General features: G+C 42.9%; 1 protein-coding gene across 4 annotated transcripts; it reads left to right on the top strand.

Annotated features, from left to right (window-relative positions):
- The first annotated feature begins 3,585 nt into the window (after positions 1-3,585).
- Positions 3,586-26,352, top strand: hirip3 (HIRA interacting protein 3). 4 transcript variants are annotated; one of them, XM_045714300.1, is made up of 9 exons: positions 3,586-3,816; positions 4,858-4,978; positions 8,341-8,503; positions 8,973-9,584; positions 9,751-9,941; positions 11,249-11,393; positions 12,129-12,227; positions 23,739-23,898; positions 24,908-26,352. In XM_045714300.1, exons 1-8 carry the CDS (start codon positions 3,746-3,748, stop codon positions 23,867-23,869), a joined length of 1,533 nt encoding a protein of 510 aa, XP_045570256.1. In that variant the 5' UTR covers positions 3,586-3,745; the 3' UTR covers positions 23,870-23,898; positions 24,908-26,352.
- Positions 26,353-26,628: the final 276 nt, after the last annotated feature.

Genomic DNA, 26,628 nt, shown 5'->3' on the forward strand with positions numbered 1-26,628 from the left:
GTGTAAATATTTGTATGAACATAAGATTCAACAACTGAGATATAAACTGAACAAGTGCCACAGACGTGACTAACAGAAATTGAATAATGTGTCCCTGAACAAAGGAGGGGGAGGGGGGGGGGGGTCAAAATAAACAGTCAGTATCTGGTGTGGCCACCAGCTGCATTAAGTACTGCAGTGCATCTCCTCCTCATGGACTGCACCAGATTTGCCAATTATTGCTGTGAGATGTAACCCCACTCTTCCACCAAGGCACCTGCAAGTTCCCAGACATTTCTGGGGGAATGGCCCTAGCCCTCACCCTCCGATCCAACAGGTCCCAGACGTGCTCAATGGGATTGAGATCCGGGCTCTTTGCTGGCCACGGCAGAACACTGACATTCCTGTCTTGCAGGAAATCACACACAGAACGAGCAGTATGGCTGGTGGCATTGTCATGCTGGAGGGTCATGTCAGGATGAGCCTGCAGGAAGGGTACCACAAGAGGGAGGAGGATGTCTTCCCTGTTAACGCACAGCATTGAGATTGAGCTTGTTGTCATTGCAGGCAGTCCGATGATGCTGTGACACACCGCCCCAGACCATGACGGACCATCCACCTCCAAATCGATCCCGCTCCAGAGTGCAGGCCTCGGTGTGTCGCTCATTCCTTCGACGATAAACGCGAATCCGACCATCACCCCTGGTGAGACAAAACCGCAACTCGTCAGTGAAGACCACTTTTTGCCAGTCATGTCTGGTCCAGCGACGGTGGGTTTGTGCCCATAGGCGACATTGTTGCCGGTGATGTCTGGTGAGGACCTGCCTTACAACAGGCCTACAAGCCCTCAGTCCAGCCTCTCTCAGCCTATTGCGGACAGTCTGAGCACTGATGGAGGGATTGTGCGTTCCTGTTGTTGCCATCCTGTACTTGTCCTGCAGGTGTGATGTTCGGATATATACCGATCCTGTGTAGGTGTTGTTATACATGGTCTGCCACTGCGAGGATGATTAGCTGTCCGTCCTGTCTCCCTGTAGCGCTGTCTTAGGCGTCTCACAGTACGGACACTGCAATTTATTGCCCTGGCCACGTCTGCAGTCCTCATGCCTCCTTGCAGCATGCCTAAGGCACGTTCACGCAGATGAGCAGGGACCCTGGGCATCTTTCTTTTGGTGTTTTTCAGAGTCAGGTCACTGAAGAGGCCTTTCTACTAAGCTTTCATAACTGTGACCTTAATTGCCTACCGTCTGTAAGCTGTTAGTGTCTTAACGACCATTCCACAGGTGCATGTTCATTAATTGTTTGTGGTTCATTGAACAAGCATGGGAAATGGTGTTTAAACCCTTTACAATGAAGATCTGTGAAGTTATCTTTGAAAGACAGGGTCCTGAAAAAGGGACGTTTCTTTTTTTTGCTGAGTTTATTATCGCGCTAACTAGTAAGGTGGCTAGCAATTAGCCAACGCCCCTGTCCCTTACCAACCATGGCACTGTTTTACTCAAGGAGCTTGCAAGAGCTGCCAAAGATAACAGTGACGGATGTACATCGTCTGGCCAAGACAAGTAGCAAAGCACCAAGGATTCAAACAGTCTCCAGTTATCTTTTCAACTATGAAGGTAAGTATAGCCAATTTGCCTATCAGACCAGACAAGGACTTTTACTCAAAGCTGTAACGTAGTTTAAGACATGCATTTTACAGTAGCTAGGTAACATTATGATTGCTCATTCTTTTTATTCCAAACAATTTTCGAACAGGGACAAAGTGACAGGAGAGGTCAGCATAGGGGCTTGCTGCTACAGGTCCATGAGGAAAAATGAGAAACCACAGTTTGAGTGTAGGGTGAAAAGTCAGCTGTTTGTGACAGACTACATGCCGGTTACACAGTCAAGAGATGAAGCCTAGTCTTAGACTAAGAAGTTCCTGTCAATGGAGATCTGCATTAAGAGGCATTGCTTAGTCTAGGACTAGGCTTAACCCATATCTATGAAACCGTTCTTAGTGTAGTAATTGTTAAGTTGTCTTCCTTGCTGTTTATGTAAGCTCTTATGTTGGACGCATTAGATTCAATTTAAACAAGGGCATTTACCCTTAATAGAAAAGTTTAAACCCGTATTGCTGTAATGAATTTAGTGGCTGTTGCATGTTACGCCAGTCACTTCTGTTTGCCGGTCGTGACACATGTTGAGTGATTTTTTTTTTATAGTGAAATTGTATTTTTATATCCCCACGTAGGTTGTACTTAAGCCCTAAGAGCCAGTAACAATGACACAACATCACTGTTCATGTGTTGCTGGCACTGCATTATGCAACCACACAGTTGCATTACTATTCCAGTCTGCACACTATTCCGAGATGGGAACACCAGTCGTCCCACCTGTGCACAGCTGCACAGAGGCCTAGCAGCAGTGGCATAAGCCAAGAACTATGGCATGTTTTAATAGCTATACCAAATAACATATGGTTATAGTGTCATAATGCTAATAAATTATTTAATGAAAATGTAAATCGTCTCGTGATTAGATTTAGAATAGTGCCCCTGTACTGTCTTTTTACAGGGTCTGCAACCTTGGGCCCATAGGAAAAATGACCATCACCAAAAAGCGCATGGCAGGAGGAGGGATTAGGTGAGTATTACCTAATAGCCAGTATAGTAGGTAGTAGCTGGTCATATCCTATCACACTTTGACTATATCAAATTATTTAATTTCAGGTGGTTTCAAGTACATTGTCTAGATTGGCTAACCACAGCAGCTGCTGTACACTACAGCGCCCTTGTTGAAACACTCCCTGACCTCTCAGTTCTCCAGATAGAAGAGGCATACAAGAGCTTTGACCCTCTATCCAAGCCATTGATCTGCAGCATGGGGATGTCTGCTGAAAAGCATTTAGTCGACTTCCACTTTGGAAAGGTACAGGTGGGGAGCCTCCTGTCTTACCAGCAGCCTCCAATCACAACGTGACACACAGTTCACCATAAGGAGACACCACCATTCCCGTCACTGCCCCTGGATGGCAACTTTCAAGGCTGCACATTTGTGCTCAGTGAAGAAGACCTGCTTCACATAGTTTCTTCAGGTGAGAGAATACAGAGACCCAGTGGTGTTCTCACTAATTAGAGAGAAGGGTGACTGATACTAATGTGTACATGCAAAAGTTCTTAGGCAGGAAAGACTAAACAAGGGAGAGGCTCCTTTATCTTTCAATTAATTAAAGAGAAACAAACAAACCAATCTCTGAAATTAATTTAATAATTCAGTTACGTGTTTCTGTCCTCTTGTCTGTGTAAATAAAAACTCTTTAACATTTTGTTCAGAGTATAAGCAGAGGTGTTAAATAACAAATGGACTACAGGGTGTAAGACAATGGATGATCACAGCAAAAAAAGTAAAGATGCATTGCAGTAGTAGCCGATTGCTCCTTGGCCCATGCCTTCACAAGAGGCCTGAACGGATAAACATAATTTAAAACATGAATGATATAAAAAAAAAAAGCTATAGAAATATGATTATATTTATATACTGAGGTAATGATAAAACGAGCGACTTCGAGGCTAGTATGGTATAATCAGGCTGACAGGAAACTATGTATAGGGTAGGAAGTTGAACGGAAGTGGGCGTTGCTACGTTGTGCAAAAGTTATGTTGTCTTGAAATCCACATGACGACACAAACAGCAAGTAACACGTAGCTAGTTGCGTCATTACGCTACGCAATGTGCCAAATCTGGAGGGAAAAAAGCAAGCAGAAACGTTTTAACTAGCTAAGAAATGGTGTCAGCGGAAGAAACACAGATTCGGAGGTTCGTTTCTGGACAACTCCGTGATTGTCCTGACCTAAGGTAAACTCCCTTTTGCAGTTTCTTTAGACGAAGTCAAATCATGCATGGAAATTCCTGCTAGCTTGTGGCAAAGGTTTAACTTACCATAACCGGTCTTGCGTGGTAAGCTTGCATGTTCCCCTGTATGCCGTGTCTGCTCTCTAACGCCAAGGGCCCGGTTTCCCAAAAGCTAAGTTCATCATTATAACCATAGTTAAATCTCGAGCTGTTTCCCTAAACCATAAACGCGTATTAATTACCGATTGCCTCAGACCACTCGAATGCCTCGTTCACAATACACATAAGCACTTCGTTTAGTGATGCAGTTCGCGAACTATTCGTTATTTTTGAACGACTCTTTTTACTGACTGTAAAGTCGTTATTTTTTCTTAATGACTCGTTCATAAAAGGCGATGCATGGTCATTCAGACGTCTGTATTGAGGCCCCCCGAAGGGCGCTGTGGTCTAAGCACCTCATCTCAGTGCCAGAGGCGTCACTACAGTCCCTGGTTCGAATCCAGGCTGTATCACATCCGGCCGTGATTGGGAGTCCCATAGGGCTGCGCACAATTGACCCAGCGTTGTCTGGGTTTGGCGGGGGTAGGCCCTCATTGTAAATAAGAATGTGTTCTTAACTGACTTGCCTAGTTAAATAAAACAATTCATTTTGCAGAAGTCAGAGCATTCATACTTTGCAGCAGAGCTCTTGTGGAGAAAGTTGTCCTTCAGTGGATTTTATATGGTGGTTGGCAACCAACTTTAAGGTTAATAAGGTGCATTATTTTTTTAATTTAACTGGGTAAGTCAGTTAAGAACAAATTGTTATTTACAATGATGGTCTACCCCGGTCTAAACCCTACCCAATAATCTTGTCTCTCTAAGGAAATTAAATATATAATACTACATCCCCTGAAGATTTCCTCAGCACTACGTCATATTCGTTTTGGGGAAGATTCTTGAAACATTCCAAAGAATATACCGTCTCGTCATACTGTCTGTCTGTTTCATTGAAAATGTATGTATTTCATTCTCTTTTTTTCCCCCCCTTACTCTGTCTCCTAGCACATTGACTCTTGGCATCTTAAGAGGGCGATATTTGGCATGTGTTGGTCGGGACTCACTAAACCAGGAGGACAGACAGTTGATGAAGAGAGTGGTAGAGGAGGAACTGATGAGGATGCAGGTAAGGACATTCGTGAGTAGATACGATTTTTGTCAATCAATACATCTCCCTCAGACCTGGATCAAATAGGTAAGTACTTGAATTAAACTCAATTTAGTTTGCCCAGTACTATGGAACAGTCTCAAAGGTGCAAACCCTCAAACTAAATCAAGCTGATTGCAAGTACTTTCACATGTAGCCTATGTCTGTATGTATTTGTAAGTAAAGATTTTGACATGTATTTGACCCAGAGCTGCTGTCCTACAATCTTTCACAGTTTGAGGCCCCATAACTTTTGATAAAATATTTTCTTTCTCCGTTGAGTACACACAGATCTGAAGTGATTAGGTGAAAAGATGACCACTACAGCTCTTGGGTGGTCAGGAGTGTGGAAGGAATATTTTTAAAGTACATTTCGTTCTTAAATGCACTGAACAAAAATATAAACGCAACATGTAAAGTGTTGGTCCCATGTTTCATGAGCTGAAATAAAAGATCCCTGAAATTTTCCAGACGCACAAAAAGCGTATTTCTCTTAAATTTTGTGCACAAATTTGTTTACATTCCTGTTAGTGAGCATTCCTCATTTTCCAAGATATGCCACACCTGTCAGGTGGAAGGATTATCAAGAAGCTCATTAAACAGTATGATCATTACACATGTGCACCTTGTGCTGGGGACAATAAAAGGGCCTTATAAAATATGTGGTTTTGTAACACAACACAATGCCACAAATGTCTGTTTTGAGGGAGAGTGTAATTGGCATGCTGACTGCAGGAAGGTCCACCAGAGCTTTTGCCAGAGAATGTAATATTAATTTCTCTGTCATAAGCTGCCTCAAGTCGTTTTGGAGAATTTGGCAGTACGTCCATCCAGCCTCACAGCCGCAGACCATGCAGTTTGTTGTCGTAACCGACTTCAGTGGGCAAATGCTCACCTTCGATGGCCATTGGCACTCTGGCGACGTGTGCTCTTCACGGATGAATACCGGTTTCAACTGTACCGGGCAGATGGCAGACAGCATTTTTATAGTGTTGTTTAGGCGACGGTTTGCTGATGTCAATGTTGTGAACCGAGTGCTCCATGGTGGTGTTATGGTATGGGCAGACATAAACTATGGACAACAAACAGAATTGCATTTTATCAATGGCAATTTTAATGCATTGTCGTGCCATTCATCCGCCTCATGACTTCATGTTTCAGCATGATAATACGCAACCCCATGTCGCAAGGATCTGTAAACAATTTCTGGATGCTAAAAATGTCCCAGTTCTTCCATGGCCTGCATACTCACCAGACATGTCACCCATTGAGCATGTTTGGGATGCTCTGGATTGACGTGTACGACAGCGTGTTCCAGTTCCCGCCAATATCTAGCAACTTCACTCAGCCAATGAAGATGAGTGGGACGACGTTCCACAGGCCACAATCGACAGCCTTATCAACTCTATGCAAAGATGTCGAGCTGCATGAGGCAAATGGTGATCACACCAGATACTGACTGGTTTTCTGATCCATGCACCTAACTATTTGTATTTTTATAATTTGTAGTGTATCTGTGACCAACAGATGCATATCTGTATTCCCAGCCATGTGAAATCCATAGATTAGGGCCTAAAGAATTTACAGTACATTCGGAAAGTATTCCCCTTGACTTGTTCCACAATTTGTTACGTTACAGCCTTATTCTAAAAGGGATTGCATTTCCCCCCCCCTCAATCTACACACAATACCCCATATTGACAAAGCAAAAACAGGTTTTTTGAAATATTTGCACATTTTATAAAAATAAAAAAACTCACATTTTAGCATTCAAACCCTTTACTCAGTACTTTGAAACACCTTTGGCAGCAATTACAGCGTCAAGTCTTCTTGGGTATGACAGTACAAGCTTGGCACACTTGTATTTGTGGAGTTTCTTCCCTTCTCTGCAGATCTTCTCAAGCCCTGTCAGTTTGGATGGGGAGCATCGCTCCAGAGCTATTTTCAGGTCTCTCCCGATTATGTTCAAGTCCGGGCTCTGGCTGGGCCACTCATGGCCATTCAGAGACTTGTCTTGGCTGTGTCCTTAGGGTCGTTGTCCTGTTGGAAGGTGAACCTTCGCCCCAGTCTGAGCGTTCTGGAGCATGTTTTCATCAAGGATCTCTGTACTTTGCTCCGTTCATCTTTCCCTCGATCCTGACTAGTCTCGCTGCCACTGAAAAAATCCCCACAGCATGATACTACCACCACCATGCTTCACCGTAGGGATGGTGCCAGGTTTCCTCCAGACGTGACACTTGGCATTCAGGCCTAAGAGTTCCATCTTGGTTTCATCAGACCAGAGAACCTTGTTTCTCATGATCTGAGAGTCTTTGGGTGCCTTTTAGCAAACTCCAAGCGGGCTGTCATGTGCTTTTTACTGAGGAGTGGTTTCCGTCTGGCCACTCTACCTACCATAAAGGCCTGATTGGTGGAGTGCTGCAGAGATGGTTGTCCTTCTGGAAGGTTCTCCCATCTCCACAGAGCAACTCGGGCGCTTTGTCATAGTGACCATTTGGGTTCTTGGTCACTTCCCTGACCAAGGCCCTTCTCCCCCAATTGCTCAGTTTGGCTGGGCAGCCAGCTCTAGGAAGAGTCTTGGTGGTTCAAAACGTCTTCCATTTTAAGAATGATGGAGGCCACTGTGTTCTTGGAGACGTTCAATGCAGCAGACATTTTTTTTTGTACCCTTCCCCAGATCTGTGCCTCGACACAATGCTGTCTCGGAGCTCTACGGACAATTCCTTCGACCTCGAGGCTTGGTTTGTGCACTGTCAACTATGGGACCTTTATATAGACGGGTGTGTGCCTTTCCAAATCATATCTAATCAATTAAATTTACCACATGTCTACTCCAAGTTGTAGAAACATCAAGGATGATCAATGAAAACAGGATGCATCTGAGCTCAATTTCTAGTCTCATAGCAAAGGGTCTGAATACTTATGTAAATAAGCTATTTCTGTTTTTTTTTATTTTTATAAATGTGCAAAATTGTCTAAACCTGTTTTTGCCTTTACATTATGGGGTATTGTGTGTAGATTGAGGGAACATTTTTTTTTTATCCATTTTTGAACAAGACTAACGTAACAATGTGAAAAGTCAAGGGGTCTGACTTTCTGAATGCTGTGCATTTCAATTGACTGATTTCCTTATGAACTGTAACTCAGTAAAATCTTTAATTGTTGTGTTTTTATATTTTTATTTCGGATGAGAACTCACTACAGTTTTCCAGTCCCAATTACATTCATGTTATTGCTCCTGGTAGGTGCATGCTGTCACGACAGTCCCGAGCTGTTGCATTTATCTCGATTTTAGCTGGTTTCAATTATAATCTGACCTGGGACCTCTGCCCCTCTCTCAGGACAGTGACAGCAGTGACAATGAAGCCATTATTGTCGTTACCCCGACGCCTCTCCACAACAAACGGAAGAGGGGTGAGGAGGAGGACAAAACAGAGAAAGCAGGCAGGACCAAAGCAGATGGATCCAAGGCAAAGAGATCTCGGCGTCAGTCGGCCCAATCAGGTCATTTTCAATAGTAGTGGCTCATTGAAGTTCTCCTCACTTAAAACGGCACAGAACTGTTAAAAAAAATACTGTCTGCCGTACTATTTATTTATATTAAACTTTTTGTTTAAAATGTCTGAAAAGGTATATTATCCAATAACTTGAGTTAAAATGTGTCCACAGCTCAACTTATATTATGTGCAGTCCCATCTATTTAAGTTTTTAATTATAGCGGTGCAATGAAAATGCTGCCCTTTGTCATAGTGAAAGCCCACAGTGTGTGCTGCGGTTCATATTGCTGGTCAAATATTAACTTGAGACACATTTATTCAGATTTGTGTGAACCATACCTATTATGTAGTTTTGAGACTCACCCCATGATTTGTTTTAAAGAGTTAAGACTTACCATATCTGTGATAGCCACTGTATTTGAAGAAATACTTTCTCAATCTAATTTGGCCATTTTATTTCCTTTAACTATTTTAAGATTCCCCAGATTCTGGAATCGAGAGAGTGGGAAATGGAGAAAGGCAGAGGGCAGAAGAAGAGGGGAAGGACATTGGAAGTGATGAGCAAGTTTCCCAAATCGACACCAAGAAAAACAAAGGGGGACACAAAGGAGTACCAAATGGTGGGAAGACAGAAATTAGCTCAGAAAGTGATGTTGAGATCAAAACGGTGAATCGGAGGAAGACAAAACAAGACTCTGAAGTCGAAGAAGATTTTGAGGAGAACAAAAAGAAGAAACGAGATGAAACCCACAAACAGGAAAAGGACAAAGTCAATTCAGAAAGTGACTCTGAAGAGGATAAAAAAAGGAAAAGAACGGGAGGAAAAGAAAATGTGGATGTGAAAGTGAAAGTGCAGAGCAAGTGTTTGAAAAGGAACAGAGGGAGGGAGAGTGAAAATGAGGAAAAGGGAAAACCATTGCAGAGAAGAGAGAGTGTGCAGGTTGAGAGTGACTCGGAGCACATTGGAGAGGCTGAAGTAATGGAGCAGAAAAGGGTAAAAATACAAACAAATGACAACGACTCCAGGTCAGAGAGTGAGGGAGAAAAGAATGACGGTGCATCTTCAGAGGAAGCCAGCGGGGGAGCGGGTGAGTTATGAAGTGGGTGTGTTCATGAGCATGCATAATGTGTCCTAGTAAAGGCCCAAACATAGTGAAAAATCCAGGGATAGGATATCATTATGTAGCCCTAATGACAAGCGTTCAAGTAATGTACTATTTCCCCCTCCCTAAAGTAATTTTTCTTCTTTCTCAGATGAAACCAAAGAAGTGATGGCTAAGACGAAGGATGAGCCAGCCCAAGACTCTGACTCTGGCTCATCCCTCCCATCATTGGAGGACGAACAGGAAAGTGAGGTCAGGCCAGAACAGGTGAAAAAGAGGAAGTCTGTGGCGAAGCGGCCAATAAAGGGCGAGGGCAGTGAGAGTGGATCCAAAGGTGGAAAGGTGAGGCCAGCGGCTTCTATGCCAACTCAAGCACACAGTAGGCACAGGTAGTTGCCAACACATTTTCACATTCGCAATGTACCTGGTTCAGACCTGGTTCAAATACTGAAGTAGTTCTGAAGATATTGGCTCAATATAATATGCAGTATGGTGAAACTACAAGCCAAAGGCAAGGTGGAGCTACTGCTATATTGCCCATGCATCCCCAAATCCCTTCTGATCTATACAAAGTGTTGTCTGGAAACCCAACGTTGAATTGCATTTAATTCTATGTTGGGCAGAAGTTAGCGTTTTGAATCAGGAAAGTTTCCCATCCTGACCTCTACAAGCCATAATGTTTAATAAAATTGAATTTTAACGTTGATGTAATTATACTTTCCTGTGGATATATTGTCTCGCATTCCCTACCACCAAAAGGACCTACTGCATGGACAACCGGTAAAGTATGTTAAAATATAATTTTATTCAACATTCTGGTTTGTAGAGGTTTTAAGAGGAAACTTTCCTGACTCAAACGCTAATTTCTACCTGACGTAGAATTCTGTACACTTTTATGTCTGGTTTCCAGGCAGTATAAAGTGTAGAGGCAAGGGGCTCTTTCTGGAGTCGGCCTTACACCGAACCCAAACTGGCTGCGCGCATGTGCCATTGTGCGCTATCGTGCATACATTTATTTTGTCCCCCTACACCAAACGCGATCACGACACGCAGGTTAAAATATCAAAACAAACTCTGAACCAATGGCATTAATTTGGGAACAGGTCGAAAAGCATTAAAAATGTATGGCAATTTAGCTAGTTAGCTTGCTGTTGCTAGCTAATTTGTCCTGGGATATAAACATTGAGTTGTTATTTTACCTGAAATGCACAAGGTCCTCTACTCCGACAATTAATCCACACACAAAAAAGTCAACCGAATCGTTTCTAGTCATCTACACCATCTTTGAACTTATATGGTGATTGGCATCTACACTTTCATAGTATTACCACGACAACCGGCAAAACGGTTCGTCTTTCAATCACCCACGTGGGTATAACCAATGAGGAGATGGCACATGGGTACCTGCTTCTATAAACCAATGAGGAGATGGGAGAGGCAGGACTTGCAGCGCAATCTGCATCAGAAATAGAATTGACTTCAATTTTAGCCCTTGGCAATGCAGACAGACGCTCATTGGGTGCGCAATAATTGAATAACATATTTTCCTACATTTATTTTGCAACGCTCGCGCATGCAACGTGAGCGGTGTAGTCATGGTATTAGCCTAGGCTAATCCTGAAAATGTGCTCCATCCATGTAACATGAAGGACAACGAGGCGGTAGCCAGGCTGAAGCGTTACATCGCCCTCTGTGGTGTGAGACGGAACTACAAGAAGCTCCTGGATGGCTGCCACTCCATCAAGTCAAAGGTGGCTGTGCTGAAGAGGGAGCTTGAAGAACTGGGTGTCGAAGGTAATTGGGGAGGCAGGGGAAATGAATTAGAATTCTCTAATTTGGTCCATATGCTCTCGCTCACTCCACCAAATTGAAAATATTTCAATGAACTGGATAGGTTGTATGCAATAGCTCCATGTAGCCTTTCAATTGGTTAAAGGGCGAATCCACTTGATTGTTTACACCTATGTGATGCTCTTAAAGTCATGTTTATACCTAGCGCTAATATGTGTCCTTTGGCCTGATCTTGTCAACATTCTGATTGTGCACACATTTTGACATACACATGGTATAAAAATGTCTCTGTCCACTGTGCCGCATTGTTACCAGATTTCCAGAACCCTGCCTGTATGCGTAATTGTTTTAATAATGTTAAATGTATTTAAAGACTCTTATTGATGTCATAAGTCAATTGTGCCACCTGTCAATGATTTGAGGGTGAGATGACGATGATTTAAATGGTTTCACTGTCCAGATGCGTCTACACTTGTAAGTATATCCAGACACGATGCGTGCCTGAATTCCTCAATGTGATCAGATCTTCCTAATAACCATCATCACAATGCGTCTTTTAATCGTCTACACCTATATAAAAATTGGGGACAATCAGAATGTGGACAAGATTAGTACAAAGGACACATTAGCGCCTGGTATAAACGGGGCTGATATCTGTGAGGTGGAGTGAGCCATGGTGGCATTGCTGGACAGTGGAAAACTTGCCGGGGTCTAATGGCTTCTCTCTCTCCCCCTCAGGCCAGCCTTCTATAGAGAAGTGTAAGAAAGCCAGACTTAAGAGAGAGGAGGCTCAGGAGTTGGCAGACCTAGATGTCGGCAACATCATAACAACACAAGGTGACATTTTCGCCCACTCCTTAACCTCTCTGGGGTATGTGGGACGCTAGCGTCCCACCCACGGGACACACTATTCAACAGCCAGTGAAATAGCAGGGCGGCAAATTCAAAACAACAAATTTCATAATTCAAATTTCTCAAACATACAACTATTATATCCCATTTTAAAGATACACTTCTCGTTAATCCAACCACATTGTCCGATTTCAAAAAGGCTTTATGGCGAAAGCATAACATTAGATTATGTTAGGACCGCACCGAGGCAAGAAAAACCACACAGCCATTTTCCAAGCAAGGAGAGGCATCACAAAAACCAGAAATACAGATAAAATGAATCACTAACCTTTGATCTTCATCAGATGGCACTCATAGGACTTCATGTTACACAATACATGTATGTGTTGCTCGATAAAGTTCATATTTATATCCAAAACCCCCCTTTTACATTGGCGTGTAATGTTCAGAAATGTTTTGCCTCCCAAAACTTCCGGTGATTGAGCACATCAATTTACAGAAATACTCATCATAAACATTAAAATATTCAACAATTATTCAAAAAATTATAGATACACTTCTCCTTAATGCAACTGCTGTGTCAGATTTCAAAAAAGCTTTACGGCAAAAGCAAATTTTGCAATAATCTGAGTACAGCGCTCAGACACCAACAACAAGCAATACAGATACCTGCCATTTGAGTCAACTAAAATCAGAAATAGCATTATAAATATTCACTTACCTTGGATCTTCATCAGAATGCACTCCCAGGAATCCCAGTTCCACAAATGTTTTATGTTCGATAAAGTCCATAATTTATGTCCAAATACCTCCTTTTTTGTTTGTGCGTTTAGTCCACTACTCCAAATGCAGGAAGCGCACGCAAAATGTCACGACAAAGTCAAAAAAAGTTATATTTACGTTTGTAGAAACATGTCAAACGATGTATAGCATCAATCTTTAGGATGTTTTTATCATAAATCTTCAGTAATATTCCAACTGGACAATTCCATGGTCTTCAAAAAGGAAAAGGAACGCAGCTAACTCTGACGTGAGTGCGCGCCTCTGAGCTCATGTCATTCTGTCATCTGACTCCAGGACCTCTTACTGTCTTCCCATTCACAGTAGAAGCATGAAACAACGTCCTAAAGACTGACATCTAGTGGAAGCCTTAGGAAGTGCAAAATGAACCCTAAGTCACTGTATAGGCAATCACTTGGAAAAACTACAAACCTCAGATTTCCCACTTCCTGGTTGGATTTTCTCAGGTTATTGCCTGCCATATGAGTTCTGTTATACTCACAGACATCATTCAAACAGTTTTAGAAACTTCAGTGTTTTCTATCCAAATCTACTAATAATATGCATATCCTACCTTCTGGGCCTGAGTAGCAGGCAGTTTACTACAGGCACGCTTTGCATCCGGACGTCAAAATACTGCCCCCTACCCAAGAGAGGCTAGCTAAGAGACAAAGAACACAACCGAATTACAAAAATCTAACTGAACCGATAAGGAGAATTTTTAATAATAATGATTAAAAAAAAACTAGAGAAATGAAATATTAATATACTGAAATAATGATACGAGACTTAGAGGCTAGTATGGCTACAATCAAGCGTACAGGACATGAAGCTGTGTGTTGAGCGGAAGTGGGCGTTGCAAAAGGTCTAGGACACTCGCAAAAAAAACGAGGGCAAATCATGATGTCAGTGATCTCCAGGTTGGAGCTCTGGAATTCCGAGTTGGACGACCGTTCAAAAGATTTTTCTCAAGTTCTGTCGTCTTGAACGCACTGAAGTTGGAAGTCTTTCTTTTACGCCTGCTATGTTAGTTTCGTCACTAGTTAACAGCCACAAGAATGGCTAAACCCCGCCTCTCTACAATTTATCTTAAAATGTTATTTTAAACTTAACCCAGTGCATGATTTAGGCAGAAGCTCATAGGAGCAGAGTATTGGAACCATAACATTTCTACTACTTGAGCTTCTGTTCCTATTATAGAATCTCAGCAAAAGTATTATGGAGCTCCTTCACCTGAATGTAAACAGTACCGTCATCCAAAATGAGTACCTGCAACTATTTCAGTCCAAGTCAAGCACTGACCTGAAATTTACACACGGCTAACCTTATGCCTAACCTTAAATTTAAGACAAAAAGCTATCCAATCTAGCGAGTCTGGCCATTGCCAGAGGGGGGAGAGAGAAGAGATCAAGGTAGCCTATACAATTTGATAGACCACAACATTAACGAGTTGTCCTCTTACCAAATATATTTTTCTTACGTCGGTGATAAGGCTACACAACGTTCCTGCAGATTTTTTGGGGGTTCTTTAAACCATTATTTTGTCAACAGTATGGTGCAGTAACCTGCTTCCTGTAATGAAAGTATCTGCCCCTATTTCGCTTCTCTTGCACTCCCGCTCCCCCATTGCACACAGAGTAAAAGGAAAGTTGCAACTCTAGTTAATGTTGTAAATACTACCACCATAACTGTTAACGTACCAGCATTTACACCCGGTGCACATGACCGTAAGAAAGACTGACTAATGGGCCCCAATTGGCCTATTTAGTGTCACCATGTAATTCTGAGTTCAGTCGAACAAATAATGGAGTGAGCGTGCCTAAATATACAATTGTGTGTTGTCTTTGTGACCGGTATAGTGTTTCATCAGTGATCATTTTTGTTTGCATTATTTTTGAGTTGGGTTATGGCCTATTTAGTGTCACCATGTAAGTCTGTGAGTGTTCAGACTTATTCTTTGACAGGTGTTGCTCGCATTTTGCGCAAGGAAAACAATACGTAATTCGATAAATTGAACTAATTCCTGCGCATAAGCTATACATATAGTGACGATATAGGAAAGATGGTTTAGAGACTTGTCAACCAAGCTCGAGTTATCAGTGTGGCCCTATCACCTGGACATGTTGAAATAATGTATCTTCACACAGAATAGAAACCTTCAGGCTTCTGTCATAACTGTCAATTTATTGGAAAAAAATGTACAATTACAGGGGGCAGTTTGGGGAAAAAAACTAATCCCGTCTGATTCGTCCTCTGGAATAACTAATCCTGTGCAAATAGGTCTTTGGTCACGTGCATGCGACGCATACATGTGTGACGTAAAGAGAACAGGTTGAGGGAATAGGGAATGTTTTTGTTAACAGAACTTTTCAAATGGCTTTATGTTGCAGCTTCAGCAACATGGACAGAGCGATAAACACTTTGCTCTGTTGTGGTGAGGAGAGAGTAAACAGGTGCTAGTCAGTCACTTGTCTTTTTTATTTTACTTTTTTTTTTAACAAAGCGCATCAAGTCAGCCCGGCACAATCAAATCAATTGCTGTTTGGACTCGCTCGTCATTTGTATGACTTAATTATTTAATCAAACCATGTGTTGAAAGCATCAGACATGCTCAGTGATATAGTTGATTTGATTGGAACGCATAGGATGTGTCAGTATATGAGAAAATATACATGGGAAAATGTAGTCCAATCGATTGGTTGAAATATTGTTTGGGGTGGGGGAAAGTCCTAAATTGAGAAGATGCGCCAACGGAGCGGAGCACCACATTTGCCATGGCTACATCAAGTAGCCTATATAGGCATACCAATGGAAAAAATTTGTAGGACATTACATTTACTGTTCGATCAATTGCATAGCCATCTAGCAACAATATCATATTTGGGGAGTTTCTCCCATTCTTCTCTGCAGATTCTCTCAAGCTATGTCCGGTTGGATGGGGATCGTCGCTGCACAGCTATTTTCAGGTCTCTCCAGGGATCGGGTCCAAGCTCTGGCTGGGCCACTCAGACTTGTCCCGAAGCCACTCCTGCGTTGTCTTGGCTGTGTGCTTAGGGTCGTTGTCCTGTTGGAAGGTGAACCTTCGCCCCAGTCAGGTCCTGAGCGCTCTGGAGCAGGTTTTCATCAAGGATCTCTCTGTACTTTGCTCCGTTCATCTTTGCCTCGATACTGACTAGTCTCCCTGCCGCTGAAAAACATCACGGCATGATGCTGCCACCATGCTTCACTGTAGAGATGGTGCCATGTTTCCTCCAGACGTGACACTTGGCATTCAGGCCAAAGAGTTCCATCTTGGATTCATCAGACCAGAGAATCTTGTTTCTCATGGTCTGAGATTCTTTTGGTAAACTCCATGCGGGCTGTCATGTGCCTTTTACTGAGGAGTGGCTTCCGTCTGGCGACTCTACCATAAAGGTCTGATTGGTGGAGTGCTGCAGAGATGGTTCTCCCATCTCCATAGAGGAACTCTGCAGCTCTGTCAGTGACCATCAGGTTCTTGGTCACCTCCAAGGCCCTTCTCCCCCGATTGCTCAGTTTGGCCAGGCGGCCAGCTCTAGGAAGAGTCTAGGCGGTTCCAAACTTCTTCCATTTAAGAATGGAGGACACTGTGTTCTTGGGGACCTTCAATGCTGCATACATTTTTTTTGGTACCCTTCACCAGATCTGTGCTTCGATACAATCCTGTCTTGGAGCTCTACGGACAATTCCTTCGACCTCATGGCTTTGTTTTCCTCTGATGTGCACTGTCAAGTATGGGACCTTTTTATATAGACAGATGTGTGCCTTTCCAAATCATGTCCAATTATGAGTTTACCACAGGTGGACTCCAAGTTGTTGTAAAAACATCTCAAGGATGATCAATGGAAACAGGATGCACCTGAGCTCAATTTTGAGTCTAATAGCAAAGGGTATGAATACTTATGTAAATAAGGTATTTCTGTATTTTGTTTGCCCCCAAATTTAATAAACTGTTCATTTTGTCGTTATGGGGTATTGTGTGTAGATTGATTTAAAACTTTTTTTTATCATTTTAGAATAAGGCTGTAATGTAACTGGTAAAAAGCCAAGGGCTTTGAATACTTTCCGAATGTACTGTGCTTAGTTACATATGAGAAAATCAGTCGAAGTAAATAAATGAGGCCGGTATCTATGGATTTTACATGACAGGGAATGCAGGTATGCATCTGTTGGTCAAACACCTTGTGAAAAATTGGCCCTCACAACGGGCTTCAGGATCTGGTCACGGTATTTTTGTGCATTCAAATTGCCATTGATAAAATGCAATGATGTTCGTTGTCTGTAGCTTATCCCTGCCCATACCATAACCCCACCGTCACCATGGGGCACTCTGTTCACAACATTGACATCTGCAAACTTCTCGCTCGCATGATGCCATACACATGGTCTGCGTTTTTGTGTGTGGTTGGACATACCGCCAAATTCTCTAAAACGACATTGGAGGCGGATTATGGTAGAGAAATGAACATTCAATTCTCTGACAACTTTGGTGGACATTTCTGCTGTCAGCATGCTAATTGCGTTCTCCCTAAACTTGAGACATCTGTGGCATTGTCAAAACTGCTTATTTTAGTGGCCTTAGGGTCCCCAGCACGAGGTGCACCTGTGTAATTATCGAATTTTGTCACATGCGTGAAATGCTTACTTACAAGTCCTTAACCAACAATGCAGTTCAAGAAATAGAGTTCAGAAAATATTTACTAAATTAAAGTAACACCGTAACAAGGCTATATACGTGGGTACAGGTTAGTTGAGGTAATTTGTACATGCAGGTAGGGGTGAAGTGACTATGCATAGATGATAAACGCCGAGTAGCAGCATTGTAAAAACAAAGGGGTTGGGGGGGTGTCAATGTAAATAGTCTGGCCATTTGATTAATTGTTCAGCAGTCTCATGGCTTAGGGGTAGAAGCTATTAAGGAGCTTTTTGGAACTGGACTTGGTGCTCCGGTACCGCTTGCTGTGCGGAAGCAGAGAGAACAGTTTATGACTGGGTGGCTGGAGTCTTCGCCAATTTTTTTGGGGCCTCCCTCGGACACAGCCTAGTATATAGGTACTGGATGGCAGGAAGCTTGGCCCCAGTGATGTACTGGGCCGTATGCACTACCCTCTTTAGTGCCTTGCAGTCTGATGCCGAGCAGTTGCCATACCAGGCGGCGATGCAACCGGTCAGGTTTCCCGAGTGGTGCAGCAGTCTAAGGCACTGCATCTCGGTGCAAGAGTCATCACTACAGTCCCTGGTTCGATTCCTGTATCACATACGGCCGTGATTGGGAGTCCCATAGGGTGGTGTACAATTGGCCCAGCGTTGGCCGGGGTAGGCCGTCATTGTAAATAAGAATTTGTTAACTGACTTGCCTAGTTTAAATAAAGGTTTAATTAAAAAAAAATTAAATGCTCTCTGGTGCAGATGTGCAACCTTTTGAGGATCTGGGGACCCATCCCAAATCTTCTGTTTCCTGAGGGGGAAAGGTGTTGTCATGCCCTCTTCACGACTGTCTTGGTCTGTTTGGACCATGATAGTTTTTTGATGTGGACACCAAGGAACTTAACTCTCGACCCGTTCCACTACAGCCCCTCGGTGAATAGGGTCATGTTTATCCCTCCTTTTCCTGTAGTTCACGATCAGCTTCTTTGTCTTGCTCACGTTGAGGGAGAGGTTGTTGTCCTGGCACCACACCCATCAGGCCTACCACCGTTGTCATCAGCAAACTTAATGATGGTGTTGTAGTCATGCTTAGCCACGCAGTTGTGGGTGAACGGCGTACAGGAGGGGACTAAGCACACAACCCTAAGGGGCCCCCATGTTGAGGATCAGCGTGGCAGATGTGGTTGCATACCCTTAACACCTGGGGGTGTCCTGTCAGGAAGTCCAGGATCCAGTTGCAGAGGCAGGTGTTTAGTCCCAGGGTCCGTAGCTTAGTGATGAGCTTTGTGGGCACTATGGTGTTGAATGCTGAGTTGTAGTCAATGAACAGCATTCTCACATACGTGTTCCTTTTGTCCAGGTGTGAAAGGGCGGTGTGGAGTGCGATTGAGATTGCGTCATCTGTGGATCTGTTTGGAATTGGAGTGGGTCTAGGGTGTCCGGGAGGATGGTATTGATGTGAGCCATGACCAGCCTTTCAAAACACTCATGGCTACTGGCGGGAGTCCTTTAGGCAGGTTCTTCGCCTTCTTGGGCACAGGGACTATGGTGGTCTGCTTAAAACATTTACAATAGGTATTACAGACTCGGTCAGGGAGAGGTTAAGAAATGTCAGTGAAGACACTTGCCAGTTGGTCCACACATACTAGGAGTTCACGTCCTGGTTATCCGCCTGGCCCCGCGGCCTTGTGAATGTTGACCTGTTTAAAGGTCTTGCTCACATTGGCTACGGAAGGCGTGATCACCCTGTCATCTGGAACAGCTGGTGCTCTCGTGCATGCTTCAGTGTTGCTCGCCTTGAAGCGAGGGTAAAAGGCATTTAGCTGGTCTGGTAGGCTTGCGTCACTGGGCAGCTCGTGGCTGGTTTTCCCTTTGTAGTCTGTAAAAGTTTGCAAGCCCTGCCACATCCGACGAGTGTCAGAGCCGGTGTAGTAGGATTTAATCTAGTCCTGTATTGACGCTTTGCCTGTTTGATTGTTCGTTTGAGGGCTTACCGGGATTTCTTATAAGCGTCCGGATTAGTGTCCCGCTCAATGATAGCAGCAGCTCTAGCCTTTTTGCTCTGTGTGGATGTTGCCTGTAATCCATGGCTTCTGGTAGGGATATGCATGTACAGCCACTGTGGGGACAATGTTGTCGACACAATTGTTGGCGACTGAGGTGGTATACTCAATGATATTGGATGAATCCCGGGACATATTCCAGACTGTGCTAGCAAAACAGTCCTGTAGCGTCCGCATCATCTGACTACTTCCGTATTGAGCGAATCACTGGTGCTTCCTGCTTTGGTTTTTACTTGTAAGCAGGAATCGGGAGGATAGAATTATGGTCAGATTTGGGCCGGGGTCTCGGAGAAGCAGTATATACTTTGCATCGGACTCATTAAAGAAAAAAATCTTTGTCCAGTTTGACGTGAGTAATCGCTGTACTGATGTCCAGAAGCTCTTTTCGGTCGTAAGAGACCGTAATAGTAACAACATTATGTTCAAAATAAGTTAGAAACAATGCGAAAAACACACAAAATAGCACAGTTGGTTACGAGCCCGTAAAATGGCAGCCATCCCCTACAGCGCCATTATATGTCATGCTGTTTAATCAGCTTCTTGATATGCCACACCTGTCAAGTCGCTGGATTATCTTGGCAAAGGAGAAATGCTCACAAACAGGGATGTAAACAAATTTGTGCACAAATTGAGAGAAGTGTTTTGTGCGTAATGAAACAAGGGACCGACACCTTGCATGTTGCGTTTTATATTTTTGTTCAGTGTAGATGACCAGCAGGGTCAAATAATAATCAATAAATAATCATAATAATTGGTTGTAGAGGGTGCAATTTTTTATTTAACTAGCCAAGTCAGTTAAGAACAAATTCTTATTTACAATGATGGCCTAACCCGGACGACGCTGGGCCAATTGTGCACCGCCCTATAGGACTCCCAATCATGGACTGGATTCGAACCAGGGTCTGTAGTGATGCCTCTAGCAATGAGGTGCAGTGCCTTAGACTGCTGCGCCACTCGGGAGCCCCTACATGTCAGCACCTCAGGAGTAAATGTCAGTTGGCTTTTCATAGCTGAGCATTGAGGTGGAGACAGCAGGTGCGGGAGGGAGAGATCCTGTGAACGGGTCAGGGAGCAGTTTGTTTTATTGACAAGGGTGCTGGCTCCACCAGTCCACACACATTGGACAACTGAGATATATTGTTATGCTTTTATTGTTGATCTTCGGTAATGTGTAACCAAACCCTGGGCCGGGAGATACCATTGATTTTTAATACAGAGTAGGTTTTTTTGACCACTTACATGTTAATGTCAAGTCTATTTCCAAAAATAGACATGATTAGAATATGGGCCAAAACAACAAATGCAGACGTAATGGTTTTATCAGAAACTTATCTAAAGAAATCTGTCAAATAACTTGATTTCTATGTATTTATTTTTTAACCTTTATTTAACAAGGCAAGTCAGTTAAGAACAAATTATTATTTTCAATGCCGGCCTAGGAACAGTGGGTTAACTGCCTTGTTCAGGGGCAGAACGACAGATTTGTACCATGTCAGCTCGGGGATTCGAACTTGCAACCTTTCGGTTACTAGCCTAACGCTCTAACCACTAGGCTACGCTGCCGCCCCTATTGATGGGTACACAGTTTTTAGAACGGACCGGATGGGTAAAGGTGGAGGGGTTGCAATTTATGTGAAATCTGAGTTTAACACCTCTCAAATTCTCTCGATTTACCAAAGCAAAACATTTTGAATTGCTTGCGGTTAAAGAAAACAACATAATATAATGACTCCCACATCACTGTAGTCGGCTGCTACAGACTGGCTTCGGGAGACACACTTAACTCTCTGATGCCCTGCACAAGCTAAATGACTCTGAATTCATTCTTTTAGGAGATTTGAGCTGGGACATGCTTACATCTCTATCGGACTCTTTTAAAGAACTGTGTGACTCTGAATCTTGCTCAATTAATTAATGCTCCTACAAGACCGAATCCCAGAGCATCTAACAAATCAACACTTATTGGACATTCTAACGAATACCCCTCAGTCTGATTCCCGATGTTGGGACTAGTTTTATATCAAATTTGTGATAAGCATGCCCCTGTGAAGAAATTTAGAATCAGTGGAAGGGACAATCCCTTGTTTTCGGATTACTTGGCAGAATTAATTAGAGATCTCTTGGGCTCAAGCTAGACATACAAATGCTCCTGTTGACTGGGCCTCCTTCAGAGCACTAAGAAACAAATGCACAGGATTGATCAGGAAGTCTAAATCAGATTACTATTTAAGTGCAGTCACAGAGAACCTAAACAACCCTACCAAGTTCTGGAAGATTATCAAATCAGTGTAGGGTTCTAATGTAACCAATTCCATACCCAGCATTTGGAAATCAGCTTATGACCTCCCACTGCTATAGGGTGGAGATCCCTCAGATACTAATAACTATCGTCCTATCTCTAAACTCCCTATCCTGGCCAAAGTCTATGAATCCCTAGTGAACTCATTTAAACTTCTTAATTGAAAAGAACATACCGAGCGGGGTTCAGTCTGGCTTTAGATCGGGGCACAGCACCACAACTGCAGCTATGGCAGTGGCAAATGACATCATTAATGCACTTGATAAAAAGCAACATTGTGTTTGGATTTATCAAAGGCCTTTGATTCAGTTGACCATGAATTGTTGTTAGCTAGACTCGGAAACATTGGTCTCAGTGAAGGGGCAGTAAATTGGTTTAGGAGCTATCTTTCTGACAAAACAATGTGTATATACTGACAATCACAAGTCTAGCTTTCTTGAGATTAATAGAGGTCTACCCCAGGGTTCCATTTTAGCTCCTGTGTTATCGATTTTTATTAATGGTTTGGGAAATGCAACCAGCAAACTTACATCTATATAGAATGTACAAATGTACCTTTACCAGAGCTAGAACTCTGCCAGAGAACATTAGCATTGTCACATCTGGTGACTTATCCATTGAAAAAGTGGCATCCTACAAATACCTAGGCATTTGGTTGGATGACAAGTTGTCCTTTAAAGTTCATGTGGATAGTCTTGTGACAGAGCTTAAATTGAAATTGGGTTTTTATTTTTGTAATAAGGCTTGCTTCCTGCTTATGGCTAGAAAGAAGCTTGTTCTGGACACTTTTCTCTCTGTAATTGATTATGGTGACTTGTATATGCATGCAACCTCTGTCTTACAGACTGGACTCTGTTTCTCATGCATCCTTGCGCTTTATTACAAATGCCAAGTCACTCACCCACCATTGTCCCAAATGGTAGGTTGGACCTCACTTTATATTTGCAGAAAGATACATTTGTGTTCATTTACAAAGCCCTTTTGGGTAAACTCCCTCCTTACCTCTGTAGTCTGGTCTCCTTCACCACCAGCAGTTACCATACCCGGTCTGCTAGGTGGTTGCTACTTAAAGTCCCCAGGATATTCACAGTATAAGGCAAGACTGCCTTCTCTTCTTATGCACCAATCGCATGGAATAATCTACAATCCATGCTTCATCTAGATATGTTAGTGCCACTGAATGAATTTAAATATTGATGGAGACTCTGTTAGAGTAGTGTAAATGCTTTTTTTTTAGGCTGTATCATGTTTTAATTATGTAATGAATGTTGCTGTCTTCTTGGCCAGGTCTCCCTTGAAAAAGTGACTGAGTATCAATGGGCTTTTGGTTAAATAAAAAAGAATACTTAAATACACACAGGATAAGACAGGACAATTACACCAGATAGGACAGAATGACCCTAGCCCCCTGGGCCAACAACGCAGGATAACCCCACCTTACTTTGCCAAAGTACAGCCCCCACACCACGAGTGATATCAAGACCACCAAGTTACTACCCTGAGACAAGGCTGAGTTCAGCCCACGAAGATCTCCCCACCGCATGAGGAGGCTTAAAACAGGACAGGAAGATCATGTCAGTAACTTAATCCACTCAAGTCGAGTATAACGAAAAAAGCCTGAAGTTACACCCCCTCCTAGAGACGGCATGGAAGAGCACTCGTAAGCCAGTGACGTGTCCCTCTTAATAGGTTCAGAGAATCCCAGTGGAGAGAAGAGAGCCGGCCAGGCAGAGACGGCAAAGGCGATTCGTCACTCCAGTGCCTTGCTGTTCACCTTCGCACCCCTGGGCCAGACTGCACACAATCATAAGACCTACTGAAGAGACGAGTCTTCAGTAAAGACTTAAAGGTCAAGACCGAGTCATCTGCATCTTTCACATGGATAGGCAGACCATTCCATAAAAATAGGGGAAAGCCCAGACTATACCTAGTTCTTTGCTCACTGAATAAGGGAATTATTTTATTGTACTTTTTGGTTGTAGGCTAATGTTATAGCATAATACCTCCAGGAGAGCTACTGGGCGTGTAGACTTTTGTTCCAGCCCTACTCTAAACACCAGATTCTACAAATCAACTGCTCAACCGGACCTTGTTAAGCTGACTTGGGTGTGTTTGAGCAGTGCTGGATCAAAAGCCTGCACACCCAGTAGCCTAGCTCTCCAGATGATGAGTTGACCACTTGTTTTATACTATAACAGTGCTGTATATTTGACTTTTAAGGCTTTGTTTTCAGTGGTATCGTTATGGTATTGACTATCATTATAGCTGGTATTGGTATCGAAGCCAAAATTCTTAGTTTATGATCTAGCTAATTGGAGTAGCCTAAACAAATGCAGATGGTCAACATCATACTTCAGCCATCTATAGCCTAGCCACTATGCTATTACATCCGTTAGGCTACAGGAGAATGCTCATTGCTAAAATAGCACACCTGCCTGAGGCTATAGCCTTTGACGCAAGAGCCATCCCTAAACATATGGCACTATTAGCAGGTGTGTGGCACGCAGACCAATTTTTATTAAATTGTATTCAAAATGGCATTAAAGATCTTAAGTCTCTTAAATTCAACTTCATGGAACCTGCAGATGCCGTGAATAAAATCAGATGCTATAGGCCATGCAAAAATGGGTCTCTAAACAGGATTTAAAAACCTCAGTGGTATCTGCCTCTCTTACAGGACAGGGTAAATTACCTCTGCTATAATGACACTGCTGCTAACTACTCACTCAACATAAATCAATGTGTCACTTTGTCTATTAATAAAGACCTATGAAGATAAAGTGGTAGGGTAAAACAAAGAATGTTCACATTGATGGATGTACTAACTGATAAATTAACTAATGTTCTCCCTCTCTCAGGTCGTCCAAAGCGGAGAGGGGTGTCCATATGGCAGCAACAGTCCTCCCCTCCATCCTCTGCTTATAAGCGTGTAGTCAACTCAAGCTCAGACAGTGAAGAGGACAGTCACGCAGGCAGGGGGTGCAAGAGAGCCACAGACTGGAGTAATCTGCAGGGGATCATCAGTGATGACACAGACAGCAACTGACAGGCTTTGCTCTTCTGGTCAGGAGGATCAAGTTGCCTCCAGACTAGAGGTCTTCACAGGTCCAAAAAGTTGGACCGGTTCTGAAATGGACCTGGGGCTGTCCCACCTGGACCCGTTATGCATAAAACATTCTAGACCCGTTCCTGGTCGGCTCCACACATTTTTTACATTTTACATTTTAGTCATTTAGCAGACGCTCTTATCCAGAGCGACTTACAGTAGTGAATGCATACATTTCATACAATTTCATACATTTTTTTTTTCTGTGCTGGCCCCCCGTGGGAATCGAACCCACAACCCTGGTGTTGCAAACACCATGCTCTACCAACTGAGCTACACCCAATCCGAATGAGAAAAGCAACAAAAGTATTTTTTTAAGCTACTTTATTAATTCTGGAAACGAACCCGACCGGGTAACGGGTACAGGTGGGTCTGTGAAGACCTTTTGCATTTTCCTCTACACTATGGAAGTTTTGTTGCACGTTGTTTACCGCCCATTTTAGCTTAATGTTGTCTGTATGGTTCTCTGATACACATGATTAAGGCCTAGATTCAATCAGACCAGCGATGGCAAACACTTGCATAGCAGATGTTTTGGTGGTGTCAGAGATGGAACTGTGTTAGCGCCGTCAAATCTGTGAGCTGTTGCGGTCATTGTCACAAAGCCACACCTGCCCCACTGGTATTAAAGTTCACAATGAGGAAGTGTCGGCTATATAGAAATAATTACACTCAAATTGAAAAATCATTAACAAAATAATTACGATTTTTATCATCCTAATCGAGGTGTAGATTACATCTCACATTCCAGTGTTCGAACTTGTAAACCAGGCTGAATGTTATGAGCGACTCCGTGCAGCCAATGGCAAAGTCCGCATTAGGTGTAATGCTTGGAGCCACTTGTGGATTTGACAGCTCTAAAACAGTTGGACCTCTGACACCACTTGTTTGCTAAAGCAGATCTGATTGAATAGAGCCCTAAATCAGTTTCTCCCCTCATTAAAACACTTAGTTGTAGGCTAAACAAACCTTTGCAATATAAGCTTTTGCCTTAACTACTTCAGTGTTGCCATGTACAAAGAAAAGAGGCATATTCTTGTATATAGGTACGCAAATATGACTACTTTCCTTCTATTGCCTTACAGTTTGAGACACGTTAGGTTAGCTGTTGAGTCAAGTGTGTGATTTATATTACTATTAGTGCTGTGTTCTGTTCCATTTAAGTCATGATTCAATAAAGCTTTGAATTTGTATAAATGGTAAGTGTGTTGTCCTTTTCATTGATCAAATAAGTTTGACACCGGTTGCATTTCAATTTGAACATTCTCAGATTTTAGGACACTAGCACCACCCTGCCCTAAAATTCCCATATTCAAATCCCCTAATCAAATCAGTGACTTTGCTTCACAATCAATTTTAGATACTTTTGGATTATTATTTGGACATGTGCGAAAAATGCTAATATCGGTATGACATGAATGGTATTCTTGCCACAATGGAAACGGTGCCAGGGAAATGAAATCAAAGCAAGGT

The sequence above is a fragment of the Salmo salar genome, chromosome ssa03 (assembly GCF_905237065.1).
Source record: "Salmo salar chromosome ssa03, Ssal_v3.1, whole genome shotgun sequence".
Lineage (NCBI taxonomy): Eukaryota > Metazoa > Chordata > Actinopteri > Salmoniformes > Salmonidae > Salmo > Salmo salar.

Excerpts from the sequence above, each read along its gene's own strand:
- hirip3 (XM_045714299.1), top strand. The coding sequence starts at position 3,746 with ATGGTGTCAGCGGAAGAAACACAGATTCGGAGGTTCGTTTCTGGACAA. Across the intron at positions 3,817-4,857 it reads CGTGATTGTCCTGACCTAAG|CACATTGACTCTTGGCATCT; the intron begins GTAAACTCCCTT and ends TCTGTCTCCTAG. Across the intron at positions 9,942-11,248 it reads GTGGATCCAAAGGTGGAAAG|GACAACGAGGCGGTAGCCAG; the intron begins GTGAGGCCAGCG and ends TGTAACATGAAG.